General features: G+C 36.7%; 1 protein-coding gene across 1 annotated transcript; it reads right to left on the bottom strand.

Moving 5' to 3' along the window:
* Positions 1–17366, bottom strand: LOC109234166 (protein ALWAYS EARLY 3). Its single transcript, XM_019400037.1, has 21 exons — positions 17171–17366; positions 16398–16505; positions 15599–15697; positions 15423–15485; positions 13749–13826; positions 13092–13266; positions 12532–12791; positions 12073–12430; positions 10878–10955; positions 9542–9795; positions 9403–9459; positions 8953–9261; positions 8695–8873; positions 8294–8576; positions 7117–7344; positions 3953–4114; positions 2724–2867; positions 2431–2646; positions 1323–1427; positions 1136–1237; positions 1–460 (listed from the first exon to the last, which is right to left on the bottom strand). The coding sequence occupies exons 2-21, from the start codon at positions 16494–16496 to the stop codon at positions 296–298; spliced, it is 3414 nt and encodes a 1137-aa protein (XP_019255582.1). The 5' UTR covers positions 16497–16505; positions 17171–17366; the 3' UTR covers positions 1–295.

Raw genomic sequence — 17911 nt, 5'->3', positions numbered from 1 at the left:
TAAGAATAATCTAAAATTTCTATTATTTCATGCCTCTAAACTTCCAAGCCAATTAGCAGGTGTAGCTACAGGTTCAGCAAAGCCACCATTAGACTAGTTATAGTGGAAACTGATCAAGTAAAGACTAGCCTCCATTATGAGGAAAAAAAATATAGAAATCACCATTGAAGAACAATGGGAAGTGGCAGCAAAAAAGTGAGTTTGCATTGATTTGAGAGCTGAACCATGAATAAGGCTAGTTATCTACATGGTGAATTTACAAGAGCCAAGAAAATAAGTGTTGATAATACATGGTCTACATCGGTACTAATGCCAGAATTTGGTTTCTGATTATTCCCATGCACTGCTGTATTTCCGCATAGATTGGAAAGTTCTGTGAGCAACAGGGTTGTAAGCTTGCTACAGCGGAATCCAGTACTTTTGCTACATCAGCTGGTGGGAACTGTCGCTCCGAACACTTCTGCAATCGTGTACAACATATAATCAAGTTATGTCAAGCATAATGATGGGAACACCAGAGCTATGAACTGAATAAGCAAAGTGAAGTATGGCTTTAGGAGATATCATGTCATATTCTTCCATAAAACACTTTGGTCAATTTTTTCTTCGGACTTAACTAGCAAGAAATATACATCTCTAACATATTGACGTGAGACTTAACAAAATGCAGGTTATATCAATGTTTTTATTATACTAGAGATCATGTTTAAGCAACAGCGAGAGACTATAGACCTTTTCCTTTTCCTTCTAATTTCTAACATATCCTCCTCCAAGGCTATCTAGCAATCTTTATGGAATAAAACTTGGTGAGGGAAGAGGAATTGCCCCTTCATCCATTGATCTTTATTGAGTCTCTCCTCCCGTTATTTTTCAGTGATCCAAAATCACAACACATAGTCGACTTAGCTTGATAAAAATAATTTTGTAATCCAACTTGAGAAGCACAAGAAGCATCTCTCTGAGGAACATCTTACGTCAATGGAAAAAAGAGGCAACCCAACATGGAAATCCAAAGTCCAGTAAAGGACAGAAAGTGAAAGGTAATCCAAGCAAAGGTAATTTCCATCCCCTACGTTCTAAAGCAATACTCTTATGATAAAAGCCAGCCCAAAGAAACAGAAAAAATCGTATTTACCTGAATCATAAGCAAAGTAGCGACGCATTTAGTAATAAGTTCTGAAGGAACTTCTGCTTCATTTTTATCTGACATATTCTTTGACTTAGGATCAGTAGGTTGCTGCAACAGATCAATGCACTAAAAGTCAATTGATAGGAGAAGCAAAATAGCCACTAAGCGAACATGAGCTGGTAAAAGATCTCACAGTTGGCATGCAAGAATCATCTAGTGGAATCCGATCATTCACATAACCAATAGCCTCCTCAATCTTTTCAGTGGTGTTGTCTCTATCAGTAAGTGAAAGCATCGCCTACACAGACAAGTTAATCAGTACCAAAGAGAATCTACAGCAACATGCAGAAGATAATGACAAGGTCACAAACATGACTGAAGAAACATAAAGAAAAGGTAGGATGCAATGCACGATCATAAATTTTCCAGTGACGCAAGACTCTGGTGGTATTGAATTGATAAAATCAAATCCAAACAGATTACAGGTTGTCATATTATTTAACTTAGTTAGAAACTAGAAAGGTTTTAAATGAACTTAATATCGATAGCTTTCAAAAGAGTGTTTCAAAGAAGTTACTACACGTCCAATTTTTGTCTCTAAACTTTCATTCCTGATGTATTTCTCGAAGAATTTTGATTCGGTTATATATCGAAATGAAAAAATTACAACCTTTATGCAAAAGTATATACTATAATTTTTCAATGGAGTCAAAGGGCCCAAAAGTTCTAAGAAGCCTCCAACAAAGAATTATTTTATTTTAAAAATGCTAAAGCAGAAATCACCTGGTAACAGGATAAGTATTAGAGATCCAGAGAATGTGCAGTTATGCAAAACCATATTAAGAAATATTGAGGACACCAAAGCCCTAAAGAGCATATAGGTAAAACCCAGGAATTAGTGCCTTGTAAAGAAGTTTCTCCTCTCACTCAGATAAAAGAGGGACAAAAACAGGTACTTCCATGAAATTTCATTTATACTGATTAAACAATAAACAGCATTATTACTATTTGTGCAGTTTGTTATGTTGTAAATGCTATTACTGAAGAGCAAATGGACAATTGCATCTTTTGAAGAAACACGTTCGAATATTTGCCAATCTGCTGAGGTGGATTCAGGAATAAATCGACCTGGCAACCATGTGAATGAGGTTTCTGAAGAAACTAATAAATATTGACATGGTATGCTTAATCATAACCCACTTTCGAATTGTTTCAAACATTATCTTATAACCGATTTGGGTCACACAACCAATCCTCTTAGAAAGAATTCGAACAGAAATAAAAGTTGAATGAATGTATACCTGCACTGCTGCATCTACCATAGTCCGGGCTTTGATTTTTGAACTTTCTATTATCTCATTGACAAGGAACCCTGATTCTTGCGGCTGACTTGTACAACGATCAAAAGTGCTCAACGTACTAGGAACAGCAAAATTTGGAACTGGCCTTGGGAATGCGAGTGGAATGCTTCCCTGATAGGTATTCCGCTGTCTCAAGCGATATAGAGCAGAAGAAACCTGCCAAAACAAATGAATACTATAGGAAACTTTGTGCACTTTCAAAATTTCAAATTCTAATATGAGGATAGACAGACCTCCTCATTGACCTCATTTAACTGTATTAGCATGGCAGCATATTGCTTCTTGAAAGGCTCTGAGTCCTTAAGAGAACAATCATTGCTCTTTTGGTTTTCCAACACATCATCATTCATGCGCCTCAACTCTGAAACCACTGCTTCCTACACGTTCAACCAAATGTCATGAGCTCGCTGCACATCTGGCACAAAATATGCTTGCCTTTTGTATATCTAAGATCAACTAGAAAAATGCATCTACTGACACAAATTCCTTAAGACATACATTGAAATACAAGAACAGCCAACTACTTAACAGTGAACTTAAAAATAAAATACGAGAAGCAGTACAGCTCTAAAATAGAAGAAACTAGTCATCAATATGGTAGCAGCAACTGCTCAAACTAGCTCACCTCTATCTTAGATATTCCCCATCCATCCTAAACAAAAAAGTAAACGCATCTTTTCTTAACACCAAATACAAGCTTAATGAATACTTCTACAATTTTAGATTCAATTTTTAGATGTACATATGCCCATAATAAGTTCTACAAAACTTCTTCAGCCTTCGTTTAAAAAGTAAATAGAGCTTTAACCGGCCAGTGAATGAAAGCTTACCCCTTCAACAAATCTTCTTCTTCTTCTTTTTACGTAAGTAAACCATTTCAGATTCAATAAAGAAAGCTATTCTCCCTTATTAGCTTATATTGGTATTTTGAACATGAACTTCAACAAGTTTTATTCATAAAGGTATTTTATTGGTTAAATAAAAAGAAAACTTACTGCTGAATTGTGCGACCATCTCATCTAATAGCTTTAACTTTAACTTCTAGAAAGGAAACACAAACATTTATTTATTATAGGTTTGCAACATGCTCCCTGACATGCAGGCTTGATTCGTCTACTTGAGCTAACCACATGGAAATACTTTTGACTTTGAGTGATACTGAGCCTCGAATCTCTTGTTATGCTTATATGTTAAATTATGTGACCACCTCATTTAAAAGCTTAAGTTGGAGAGTAAATATGCTTCTTTAGGTCCACAACACTTACATAAGCAGACAAAGATACAAGCATATATATATATATCGGAAACAGCCTCTCTACCCCGGGTGACCTCCCCAAACCCCACTTGTGGGATTTTACTGGGTTGTTGTTGTTGTTGTTGTGTTTTTATATCTATATATATAGCTAGAGAGAGATATCTAGCTTTCATTCATTAAGTAAAAAATAAATTTAAGTTTTGTAACCTTTTTGTCTAGGGCACGGGCCAACTCAGCAAGAGCTTGAACATCAGCTTCCTTTGCTTGAATCTGAGCGACCCCAGAAGACTTTGAATATGCTGTCGATTGATATGTGGCAGTTTCCACGACTCCAGATCTAGATTGCATATCCACTTCTGCTGAAGCCACCTAACCATCAACGTACTCATATATTATGTGGAAGGACAAGTGAGAAGCATAAAAAACTACCCACTCTTCTTAATTATGTGAAAACAATACAAGGGAGTTACAATCAAAACTCTAAGGGGTCGTTTGATTGGGAAACAAGTTGTCCCAAGATTAATTATCCCGGGATTAGATATCCTGGGATTGTTATCTCACCCTCCCATAAGGATAAAAATAACACTACAATCCGGGGATAAAATAACACTACAATCCGGGGATAACTAATCCCAGGACTAAATTATACAACAATTTTATCCCAACCAAACATGGGATAAACTCATCTCAAATTTAATCTCGAGAATAATGAAGAATTAACCCAAACGAGCCCTAAAGGGACTACTCAAGGTAAATATTAATAAAGTACTACAGAGATTTTGAGATCGGGAGTACAGTTGGTAATCATGAGATCTACTAACTCCCAAGTTCAGTGTCGGTTTCCATTCTCAGGTAAACAGAATTAAGGTTCAACTAAATCAAAAGGCTTAGAAATGCACAATTTCTGTTACGTGGCCTACTTTTGTGTGGGTTTTCGCCTCAATTAACAAAGATTTAGGAAAACAAGGGCAGGTAATCATTGAATTAAAATAGAAATACTATCAAATACTCCCTTTGTTCAAGTTTACGTGAACCTATTTCCTTTTTGGTCCGTTCCAAAAGGAATGACCCCTTTCTAAATTTGAAAAAAAAAATTAGCTTAAACTTCCAATTCTACCCTTAATGAGAAGCTTTTATAACCACATAAATATTCTGGACCCCTTTTTGACTTGGTTAGGACCACAAATTCTAAAAGTCTTCATTTTTTCTTAAACTCTGTGCCCAGTCAAACAGATTCACATAAATTGGAACGGAGGGAGCAAGTTTTTTTGGTTAAAAACCTAAGTTCAACTAAGAATAGTTTGACGGCTAAATGTCATAATTTTAACCCCTAAAAGTCAACTTAGAATAGTTAATTTGAAAAAATACTATATAATGAGGTACGAAAAGTTAAATGACAGTTGCCTGTATTCTTCCTGCTTTTAACCTTTTTCTCTTTCTTACAAACTATAATGTTACATTTGATCCTGCAGTTTTCCATTCACCAAAAACAAATACAAACATCTATTTTGGACAGAAGTACATAGATGCATTGATTGAATACTGAAGTATGTGATATAAAAATCTTGAAGGGGAGATTTGGAGAAGAGGAATAACTGCATGAGGAAAGAAGCATCTCACAGGGCATAAACTTAAAAAGGAAACACGACATAATTGTTTTCCCCGCCCCATCCGACCCCAACATGACATAATTTTGATTAGGAATCGGATGAGTAAAGTTCTCTCACATTAGTTTGTTTGACCAAAGGCTACGTCAGCCAATCTTAATAATTCAAGCTAGGCTTTAAGTGGAATCTCTACTAGGACTTCACCCACTTAAAGGTACAAGCCAAAACAGAAAACACAGTACATAGATTACAAAACACTCCATAAGCTAGAAGAATCAAAAGGCAACTGCTTCCAGGGATGAGCATAGATACAACCATACCCTGCTTCATTGCACCTACTAATCTAAGTTCATAGCTCTTACAAAAAATTTGTTAGATTTTGTACGGAAAGAGTCAATCCTTCACTTAGGCCTCATTTGTTTGCACTTAATGGAGGTCTGAATCTTGATCATTCAGATCTCAGACATTAAGTGCATTTGCTTTTAAAGTCTGAATCTTAATCATTCAGATCTTAATCATTAAGTGTGTTTGTTTTTTTACTTCACAACCATTTAATGGGTCTGAATAGGTATGTATGATTAAGATCTATAACATAGACTTAATTTCATTAAGATGCGCATCCACATTCATTACTAACTGCCGTCACCGCCTTCCATTATCAACTACCACCACCACCACCATACTCAACCACCACCACTACACCATACTTGACCATAGCCGCCACCACTACCACCATCCACCACCACCACCACCACCACCATACTCAATCATAGCCGCCACTACTACCACCATCCACCACCACTCACCACCACCCACCACCATACATAGCCGCCACCATTACCACCACCCCCACTACCATCATCCTCAACCACAACCACACACTCACCCACTTCAACTACTACAACCAACCATCCCATCACCATCAACAATCATAGCCGGCACTGCCCACCATTATAAACTACCACAATCATCACCTTCCTCAATCACAACCACAACCACAACCACCACTACCACCCACTATTATTAACTATCACCACCCACCACCCACCACCCACCACCCACCATCATCAACCATAGTCGCCATCGCTACCAATCACCACTAGCTACTACCTAGAACTACCACCATCAACCAAAACCACCACCACCTCTAGTCGGCATTCACAAGCACCTCCTTTAGCTATCACCACCACCAACTACCATATTTTAAAAACGATATATATTTTATTGATAGAATATTAGATTAATTAGTATTTTATATGAATTTTATATTTATTAATTTTTAAATAAAGATAAATTTTATATATTCAGATGGTAAAAAGGCAAACAGTCTTTATCATTTAGTATTCAGATCTTAATACACATCTTAATATCCAGATGTGTATCCAGATCCAAATATCTTAATCTTAATACACATTTCGATATTCAGAGATGTATTCAGATTCAGACGTCTTAATATTTTAAAAAAACAAATGAGGCCTTAAGGTATTTTCCCCTGATAAGTAATTATTCACTAATGTTCTCCCAAGTTACAGCAAAAGGCGGAAAATGCTCGGGGAGGTCATAATTATTTTGGTTGGGAATTGGATGCGACAGATTGCAAAATCTTGTTTAATATGATGTCTTGAAAAGAATCAATAGTTTGGACAAAACTATGGCCATGCAGGAGAGTTTCTCAGTTTTTAAACCAGGGTGCTTGAGAATCTTTGAATCCGAAAAATACGAAATATAAAAGGTATCTAAGAGAGTATGAGGAGAACCACTGACCTTTGTCTGCTTTAGGAGATCACTGATAGGATGACTTGGTGGGGAGAAATGAGAGAAAACATTTCCATTCTCCATGTTGTCACAGGCCGGAAATTTCATATACTCATTTGCTCGTGCGTTCACCTTGAGCTCATTAAAACTCTCAAAAAACTTGTCAACAGCATCTGCACGCCTTGTAAGTAGTGTGGGCATGTTTTCAAATGGATTTAGAGGCATACAGTCAATGTCCTGCCAGAGCAAATGTTTCAACAATTTATCAGGTCCAGAAAGCAAGAAAGCAACCACTGGAGAACCAGAACACAAAAAACTAAAATGCCGATCTTTTTCACAGGTACTGATTACTAACTCATACACACAACCTGTTATGAACCAAGTACAGAAGCCAGTTACAAGGAAACATAAGCTTTGTCTTCCAACAGATAAAAAAGGTTAGACGCATGAGTTCAATACTTCAGCTTGGTTCAGTGATCCATTTAATTTTAGTTATATCTTTTTCTTTATCTTGCTTTCAGAAGTATCCTCAGAAGAAAGATATTTTTTCTAGAAAAAAATTTAAAGAAAAATTACAGAGATGGCATCACAGTGTGAGTGCAGATATTTGGGACCTCTTCATGTAACCTAATAATTCTATTCTCCAACATTATGAGATAGCTCTTAAATCCCAAACTAGCTGAAATTGGCTATATGAATCCTCTATATATGTCTGCTCTAATCAAGCACACTTCATTCTGATACTAAATATGAGTCTTAGAAAAGGCAAATAAGGGGTTTTCAAGACTAAAGATTCTTTAAGTCTCAGGTAACCTTATATGGACATATAATCTCTAACCACAGTAGACCTATTGTCAAACTCTGGACCTACTGGAAGTGTGATAAAACTAAACCTATCCCAACTAGTTGGCATCGCCTATATGGATCCTTTGATTCCATTGTGTTCTATTATTTGGATAAATCGATATTGATTTTGAGAGCTTATAGGGACAGGTGCATATAGGGGTCTATGCAGGACAAGGTCAAACCATCTAAAGCGACCTCCTCGCATCCATCCATTGCGTCTACTACTCACACCATCATAATTATTTCTAATCTTCTCCAATTTAAGGTGACCTAAGAAAAACTAAAGTTTAACATACCAGAATATCACATGAGCATATATTAAGACATACTAATGAATTACCATGACAAATTCAACCCCGAGCTCAGGTCGGTCAAACTGAACACGACATCTTGAGCGATCAACTGTCAGTACACTTCCATCATGAATCTCTCTTGTTTTTGGATGGATTGCAATGACACGTTGCCCAACTGACAATGGCCTTGCAAGATCTGTGGGTAGTCCTTCCCTGGTACCTTCACGAAGTTCAGTGTAATGTGTTCTGACAGATTCCCGGTATTGATTAAGCTTCTCCTTTTCTTCATTCAGAAATTGCTCAGAGAATCGCCGTGGTTTTCCGAGAGAACTAAATCAAGTTGCGGATTGAATGGACCATCATTAACATAAAAAAAACAAGCTTAATGTTCAGAACTTGCTCAGGGAATAGAGTGACTTCCAATTTGCAGGAAAGTTGAGAAGCATACCTTCTTATGACACCCCATTCAACACGAGTTAACCTTGGAACATGTCCCAATCCAACATGATTCAGGTACTCCACAAAATCCCTTTTGGCAAACCAAGGGTAGTCAATTGCACTGTAGAACCACTCATACGTACACCATCTTCGTACCTGATGGTTAGAAAGGCAATTGGAAATCTTTTCCTGCATGCAATGTATGCAAGTTAACTAGTGCTCATATCACGAGAAAGCGCTGCAACATGGCCAAAGGTGCATAACCAACCTTAAGACTGAATGCTCTGTCATGAAGTGCAGTGAAGGAAGCACTAGTATCATCCAAACTTTTATCAGGAATTTTCAAATCTTTTTGTCTTTGAGGTTTTTTCAGGTCCATCTTACGCCTGCTTCTAACTTTAGTAGGTAAGTTAACCTGGTTTGCCACAGGGATCTCTGCAGTTGATTGAGCTGAATCACTTCGTTCTGTTCTTGGATCTGCACATGATGAAGGCTCTTGATCTTTGATTAATTTCGGGGATGCACTCTGATAGGATCTTTTACCCTTATTGGTTGACTTCTTTGATGCTTCTTTTGCCTATAGGAGAAAAAACCACGTGAAACTAGTTTAGTGCAGCTGATTAAGGTAGCCAACCTGGCAAAATGTTTAAAGGAATGGCTCAAACATCTGTCTAAACCTCTAAACAATCACTTGAAATGGACAAAAATAAGAAATCACCTCAGCTTCCTCAGATCCAGTAACATTATTGTTAACATGACCTTCAGTTTTTCGAGCCTGCAAGATTATTCTCAGAAGGGTTACATATCATTCAACAAATCAGAATATTGAGCAGGGATGCAAAGCTGTCTCCAAATACCTTAGACGACATTGCTTTATGTGCCCTCCTCGCCTGCTTTGGTTCGGGAACAGCAGTAACATCAGTAGATGTAACTTTACCATGCTTTGATTTTGTAGCGGAAACAACTTCAAACTTTGATAAAGGTTGACTCCATCTAGATCTAACCCCCCCAGATCCACGTTTGTCTCTTTGTCTGTTTGCAGGCACGGCCTCCAAGGAGCCAGATTCATCAACATGATCATCAATTTCATCATTGAACTGGATCATGGACTCTGAAAAAAGAAAAAGAAAAGGTTAATCTGATACACTCTTAGTTAATACAGGGAATAACAACTGAAAAATCAAATGGAAATACGTGAACTGATGAAGATACAGGGCAGTCGCATATCCAAAGCTTCAATTGGGAAAGAAAAAGAAAGAAATAGTGAAGGAAAGAACAATTTAAAAGGCCAAATACATAGACGGCCCCTTAAACTTGGTTTGAAATTCCATTATGGCACCTCATCCTTGCGTGGTACCTATTGAACGCCTTATGTTACTCAAAAACTCTGCCGATTAGACATGCTTTACTGACATGGACCAGACGTGTTTCTCACTTGTATTGAGTGTGTGAAATGAGCTTTGACAAATTTAAAATGGGCCCCACTCCTCTAAAACTAGGGAAAACATCACCTTTTTCAATATTTTCTGTGTTTCTCCCCCTTCCTTCTTCCTATTCTTTCTCTTCTTTATCTTCTGATACTTTTTCTTTCACAGATTATAATTTTTCACTAGACACTAATACATGAATAGACAGGCAGCCAAGACGAGTATTTAAGACAGATCAAAGCATAATACAGTCCTGAAGCCAATGCACAAAAGATAAGCTAAATAGAAATCATTGTGCTTAAACAAACTAACTTCGATTAAGTTGAAGTTACCTTTTCTGTAAATAATTCGCAGAAAAAAATGATATCTAAGTACAAATTTTTATTTTTTCATATAAGGTAAAGTTTTATTGATATTCAGTATTAAGGTAATACTGCAGAAAATGACAAAAACTGGACTTGTGTTTACATCACAGACTCATAAAAGTTAACAAGTCCATCAGATCAGACAAATTTAATACATTGTTTCCTTTCAAGCAATAGTACATCTGATATCAAAGTAAAAAAGCAAATTCAAAGCTCTAAAGTTTGAAATAACAGGACAGAATACCTGAAATCATAAAGGTCAAAGTTGCTAAAAGGTTAGGCTAAGACAGAATGTGAAAGGGGGAGACAGAGAGATACTATCAACACCTAGCATATCTGCAGTTGCCAAACAAGCAAGCCTCCATACAAAGATCTATAGAAACAGAATTTTATGTCCTTACCATCTTCATTTTCTGCTGTTGGCATCATCAGAGACAAATCAGCCAACGTTTGTAGAGCATCAAAAGCGGTGCTTTCGTCTACATGAAGGAAAAAGCAAATTAGCAGATACATCTTCTAATTTGGCTCAATGTACCAAGATATATAACAGTTTCTATCGCATAATAACAGGTTTGCAGTCAATTACTTTTCAAAAACAGCATGCTACTTTGCAGTAAATAGCAGAACTCAGAGAAGTAAGGAACAGTATTCTAAATATAACAAACTTGTGCAAATGTAAGTTGCCCAAAACTTGTAATTCTGAGTCCTTCCTTTCTCTGCCTTTTCCTGCCTGTCTATCCTTTTACGGATGAAGTAACTAGCTAATATTAATGTTATGGGGGTAATGTTCTGATCTAATGCCAGCTATAGTAAAGCCTTGAAAGGTGAAAAGCTGGAAAAAGGGAAGAAGTCCCAGCGAATGGCAACTAGAAAGCTTCGCTTACAATAATTATTATGGCACAGAAGGAACCAATACTTTGAAGGTAGACTTGGGAAACTTTGTTTGATGGTTAAGCACTTGGGAAACCTATATATGTTCTCTTTTGTTTCTTATTTTGTTTAACATTCTGAAGTTCCCGGGCCACTTTGAACTTGTTAAAATATTGCAGGAGGGATGTTGTGTCTATTAGTGGAGCAATCCTTGAGTTGTTGCTTCTGTAAACAACTTATATCCTTCAATTTTAGTGGCATGTCAAGAGTACCAGAAGGGCGAGGGGAGGAATGATTTATACCAGACAGGAAAAGAGGGAGGAGGGGTGTAAGGGGATAATATTTGAGGTTAACGTAGCCTCTGCTAAAGAACACAGAGGATGTGATCTAATATACACATTTATATCGAGATTTTAAGAAATGGCCACTGTGATATTTTCTCCCTCCAAGAGAATTACCCCCAGTTGGGCTAGTGCAATGATAACACCTCACGATACTGCTCAGCACTCTTCCCCTCTTAACTAATGGCAGTTGGTTGCATGTTCAGATCCTATTAGGGATTCGACTTTCCTTATTTTCCAAAAGTGGATCTCATTCCCCCTCTTAGCTAATGGCAAAAAGATAAAATAGAATAATCAAAGAGGACCAAATGGAATATTCAAAATCCCGTTAAACCATTCAAAGGCAAAGTTCTCAAGAGCAGTAATCTACAGAACTTTGTAATACCTCTGCTGAAAAGAACTTTTTTGCTCCTCTTTCTAGGGCCTTGTAAAGAGGTCCTTGAATTCTTTTCATATGTGGCCTCCATTTCAAGTTTACCCCTCACAACACCCAATATTTGACCTTCTTCTGTACCGCTACATGCCTCTTTGATATCATCAAAATGATTGGCTCCATTATCATCAATTTCCAACTTTTTACCATAAGATCTTCTTCCCTTCTGTGCTGTTCGACCAAAGGTTCCAGTTTCCACCGAATCATTCTTATACCGCAAAAGCTCTCCAGTGTCCGCTTCCATGCTTCCCTCTTCTTCGTCCACTTCATTACTAAGAAGCTTGGCATTTCCCATACCTATTTTAACACACTAGTCGAGAAAAAGAAAAAGGAAAAAATAAAAAAGGTGAAGTGCTGAGTACATATAGTCTATGGAGATAAGTCACACTAGAAACGATAGTTAAGCAATACATTTCTTTCAGCTGTCTCAACAGGTGAGGACATAGCGCTGTCCGTCCTACGGTTCGGTGTCTGAGAAACCTGAGGAGAGCCAACTCTTTGTGAAGCTTCTGTTAAAACTAATGCTATCTTCACATCATCATCAGTGTCATCTGCCTGTAGTTTCAAACTCTGCCTACTAGGAGAAAAATACTTTTCACCCTTGGGATTTCCACAAGAAAAAGAAACAGGAAAGCGTGGAGTTCTTTTCCCAACAGCACGAGGCCGGCTTCCTGAAAGGCAACTCCAGAGAATCTTCATCAATAATATTACATGAGAAGCCGCAAACCTTAGATAAGTGATAACGGAAGGCAGCTAAACAAAATGAAACCCCAAGAAAAGCTACTACTGCATGTAAGTGCAATGCACTGGTGACAATAAACTGTATGCAAAAATAAAAAGAAAGAGAGTCCTAATCAAGGTCCATCCAGAAGATTTTTAGAGATATTCTATTCTTTGTTTTCACAGGAATAATTCTTCATTTAATTTAATTTATCCCTTTTTGTTGCGGGGGGGTAGAAGGGACAACGCACCTCCTGAACGCTTCTTCTTCAACAAAGTTAAACAACCATGACTAGCTGCTAATGTCGGAGATGTCATCTCAGATGCTTTAGAAATATTAGACTGAACTTTACCCCGAGAACGTTTTTGAGGTTTTCGAGACGTTCCAGCATCCTCATTACTTTCTTGCTCACTGTCGCTTGCTGCCTGACATCCAATAGTCAAGTTACTTCAACAGCAAAATACAAACTAAGACTCAGGTACAAATTTAAACACTAGAACTCAGAAACCATGAACAAATATAAGGGATGGAGTAACATTTAGCAGATAATCACTTTTCTTTAAAAAAAAAAAAGAACTTCTGAACATTAAGGACAATGCTTTGCCACGACCTAATGCATAGAATCACCTTTCCTGATGTTTATTTAATAACAACTTGCAAAGACTTCTCTGTTCAAGACAAACTGCATATTTCAATTGAAGCATTCAAGCAATCCCACACACTGGATGCCACAAAGCTAAAATTCTAGTATCTCATTTGCAAAACTACTCCTTCAGCTTAAAACAAATAAGAAAGCAATAGATAAGTCTGGTGGATGGGGAAAGGAGTGAGGAGGCGTGCACAGATAAAACAAAACATAAGCACACCACATTCCCCATGCTCAAACTCAACATATTTTAAGTCTTACCAAGTTGCAGTAGTGATCAGTCATCATGGCAATCAGCCCAACCACAGATGCAGTCCCCTCTGGAAGAGATAAATAAGCCTGAAAATACAGTAGAATGAAGTAGGTAACGATTTCCATCACCATTTTGTACGATTTAACAATATATTCAATGTTGATTAAGTACTTAGCGTCATTTGTTGTTCTAAAATTAATATCTTATGATAATATAACCACAAAAACAATCATCAAATTGTCTCTGACTTGTTGCTGGCTAAAATCACAAGACCAAGATTTATGATGATGATCTTTTTGATATAGACAATGGTTTTATGATGATTAACATGACACTCCATGTTTTCGATGTAGAACCATGTAAGGCGTAAAAATGACCGCAAGAGAAGTGATTACTCTTTCTAAGTGACATCTTCACCAGGAAATGACAAGTTTTCTATTTCAAGTGCAATGATGGAGTACGGAGGGCTGTTTCACTGTAATAATGCATCAAAAGGCAAATGAACAAATCATTTTACCAACTGGCAATGCAGATTTATGAATCTAAGGGCCAGCTCTGGTGCAAATCTTTCAAGTAATATCAATTACCCACAGGATTACAATGTTTCATATCAGGATCCACAAAAGGAAAATAAAGTAGAACCAAAAACCGAACTAAGCTGGTTAAGATGAGAAGGAGACGCAAAACCAAAAAAAAAAGCAGAGAAATGGAATCTGGTGACTGCCCAAACTTCAGAGAAAGAGAGAGAAGAATAGGTAAGTTACGGTAAGGAAACTCAATCAATGATAAAAGTGTTAAATTCTTACTAACAACAGACTAGAAATGTCATACATATTAAAGGAAGAAAAGAAACAGAATGTAAGTGTCATATTATTCCTAGCTGGTATGGGATATCCTCATGCAAAAGCTGGGAACTATCCACTTTCTTTTTAACACAATCCTTCTCCTTTGACAGCGGCGGCATTTTACAAGGTATAAAACAGAAAATATGTGTATGAAAGTGCTTGATTACGTGATAATCTCACAGTACTCAGGGAACCCTACTGTTGGAGGTTTGAAATCTATGCAGCTGGTGAGTAGAAAACAACAAATCGTGAGTACACACTTGACTATCTGATTATGTACAGAGCACTCATCGAGATAGGAGACTGCAGCTCATGTTCATAACATCCATAGACGTCTCTGATACAAGCGGTGAAGCACATAACACCATATTAACAATCATGACCATGAAATAGGAAAGACTTAATTATTTCCAAAAGCAAGATAAAGAAACAAAGGCTCTGTGGCCAAAGGCAGGCAATGTAAAATGATTGCCTACAAGAACAAGAGAAACTGAACATCAGATGAATACAACCCCAAAAGTTGACAACCCTAACCAGATGTCACTGTAAAAAGGATTGAATTCATTAGAGTATTGTTCTCCTCAAATAACTTATATTGAATAATAATATTCACAACAACATGAAGCGTTTGAACAAGATTCTGACAAAATGGGTTCTCTCACCATGCTATTAGTATAGATGAATTTAAGTCCAATTATATATTAGCAGGAAAATAGCTTAGAAGATGGATAAGAAAATGAAGAGAAGTATTGGCTATCAAGATACGATGATTTCATAAGCTAAGAGGAATCAATTATAAGGACACATGTTACTTTGTTGTCTGTATTCACAGCCTACCCTATTCATCATGTAAAGAGCTTCCACCATTTCTGAAGTTCGGGGTTTCACTGCAGCAGCAACCTGCGATAAGTGTTAGAGGCAAGGCGTCAGAGATCAATCAACAGCAAAAATATGCAAGTTATCGGGGATATCCAAGAAACTTCAATTAACAAAGACTTTGAATTTGAACTGACCTTTTTCCAATCTTTACCATACTTGCGGTATGCTTGATAGAAGCGTGTCAGGTCTTCCTCACTCCACTCAGGACCAAGCATGTCGGACAACTTCCTCTTCTACAATTTGAACAAAGAACCATGTCAAAATGCTTATATAATGTCCTCCACGTGTCTTCAAAGAATACTTAACGACTAACCTAAATGAATACATGAAATATTTCTCCTTTGCAACTCAAGATATTACAACTTTCCTAAAGAACAATTTGGTTGACAAGAACAGGAAAGGTAAGTGCTGGCAAATTTTAACTTTCCTGCATATTCTCCGTGTTTAGTAAGAGGAAATTTGTGGGAAAAGCTTTGAAACTTTCCCACATAACAAACTTGCATCCAAATAATGTGATGAAAGAACTACAGTATCTTTTAAAGAAAGTTGAAAGTTAGGAACAAATATCTTCTCATTCCAAATTTTCCTTTTTCCTTCAAAGAAAAACACGCAGGAAATATCTTCACTTCACTACATTTGTAGCAACTTCTTGACATTCTTGGCAAAGCCATTCATCTTTTTCCTTGCACTATCTATCTCTTTCAATTTTCCACTATGGAAAAGGTAACATGCACCATCCTGTGCTATAAACAAGTACCACTTCCCAAAACAAAAACAAAAAAAAGAAAAGAATAAGAACATGCTGTCATTTCCAAGAAGATACTAGTTCATCCTATGTGCATGTTCCAAAAGCAAACAAAACCAAAACAGTACTCACTTACATGCCTCTTCGTGTAATATTACAAGAGCAAACAAAAGTACAGTAAAACTCACCCGCAAGTTTTTCTTCGCACTGTCATCTTTACTGGGAGAGATTTCAGTTGTAGGAGAAAACCGCTTATTTACACTTCTAGATTTTCTTGCTGGAGCCATGCCTAAAATCTTGGGAAACCTCGGCAGGATCAGGCAAGCACAATGTAAGATTCTATTTTTTGACAGTTAAATGTTTAGGAAAGTGATAAAATACATTGGTAATATACATGATTCTAACATGTAAGCACCAAACTATAGTTTCATCAAAATAAAAATCCATTGCATAGTTACTTGATTAATATATATAAATAGATGGCAGATTTTATATAAGCGAACAAGTGGCTTATTAGCATATAGTAACTTCTTTCCCTTCGAAACTCACATCTGTGGTCCTTTTAATGGTTATCAAAGATATGCATGAAATAATTTGTATTAACATATATAAATTGTATTAAGTACTTGTAATGCGTTTCCATAGGTTCAAACAGCATCTTCTATATAAATTTCTGAGCTTCCGCACAAAAAAATTTTAAAAAAACATTCCCTACTTGGATGTACCAAGTAAATCCAGCAAATATATGGAATTATGCTTACCAATAATTCCTATTGATAAATTTTGTGCAACAAATTTACAAGATACACTAACAGAAAATAATTATGACGATCTGATAAACTTCTAGAAAGACCCACAAAGAAAAGATCAAAACTTTGAAATTCATAGTTGAAACCCCTATTTTTTGCACCAATTCGTTGAAAAATAAAATCATACAGAAAGAAAAAGTGAGTTGATTTACCAATTGAAACTGATTCAGCTTCTCAATCAAATCTCAGAACCATGAGCTGCGATACAGATGAGAGAAATTCGTTAGGTTAATTTTGAATAAACTTGCGGCAGATAAAATGGGGGAGAAGATGATTGAAAATATTTGGGGGTAATAGCCGCGAAACTCTTTTGTATTTGTATTTTTTATGGGGAAGAAATTGGTTTATATATTATTCTTTCTCTTTTTGAATTGAAACTTAAAAATGACTTTTTTCTTTTTCTGATTCAAGGTTTGTTAATGTTTAAATAGGATACTGAAATTATTGGAATACACAATAAGCGAACGAGTTTTAGAATTTAAATTAGAAACAACGTTAAGGGTCAAAAATGCCCTCCACTATTGAATATTGTTTAAAACTACCATCCGTCATATTAATCAAGCAAAAATATCTCTACCGTCTTACTATTGAACAAAAATACCCCTATCTTAACGGAGGTGCCACGTGACAGCAATCTGATAGAATTGGTCCAATCGATTTTTTTCTTTTAAATTTACCTGACCCAATACCCTTAAACCCTTCTAAAAAAGGACCTATAAATGACATCCGGCTAAACAATACCAAAACTAAACATAAAAAGTGGTGAACTTCACCCTTAACACCAGAAATTACCGCCGGCAACCAAATACATTACATTCCTACAACCAATCCCTACACACAACAAACATAACACATGCTTAGTACTAGAATCGTCGTCGGCAGCTAAACGCATT

This window comes from Nicotiana attenuata, chromosome 11 (assembly GCF_001879085.1).
Source record: "Nicotiana attenuata strain UT chromosome 11, NIATTr2, whole genome shotgun sequence".
In the NCBI taxonomy this organism is placed as follows: domain Eukaryota; kingdom Viridiplantae; phylum Streptophyta; class Magnoliopsida; order Solanales; family Solanaceae; genus Nicotiana; species Nicotiana attenuata.
The sequence above is the reverse complement of the archived record's forward strand: the minus strand, read 5'-3'. Positions and strand labels throughout refer to the sequence as shown.

Bases quoted from the DNA above. Each gene is read 5' to 3' on its own strand.
- LOC109234166 (XM_019400037.1), bottom strand. From the start codon at position 16,496: ATGGCTCCAGCAAGAAAATCTAGAAGTGTAAATAAGCGGTTTTCTCCT. The intron at 7,345-8,293 runs GTAATTCATTAG...TTGCTCTGGCAG, and splicing joins TCGGGGTTGAATTTGTCATG to GACATTGACTGTATGCCTCT. The intron at 2,647-2,723 runs GTCTGTCTATCC...TTGTTTTGGCAG, and splicing joins TAAATGAGGTCAATGAGGAG to GTTTCTTCTGCTCTATATCG.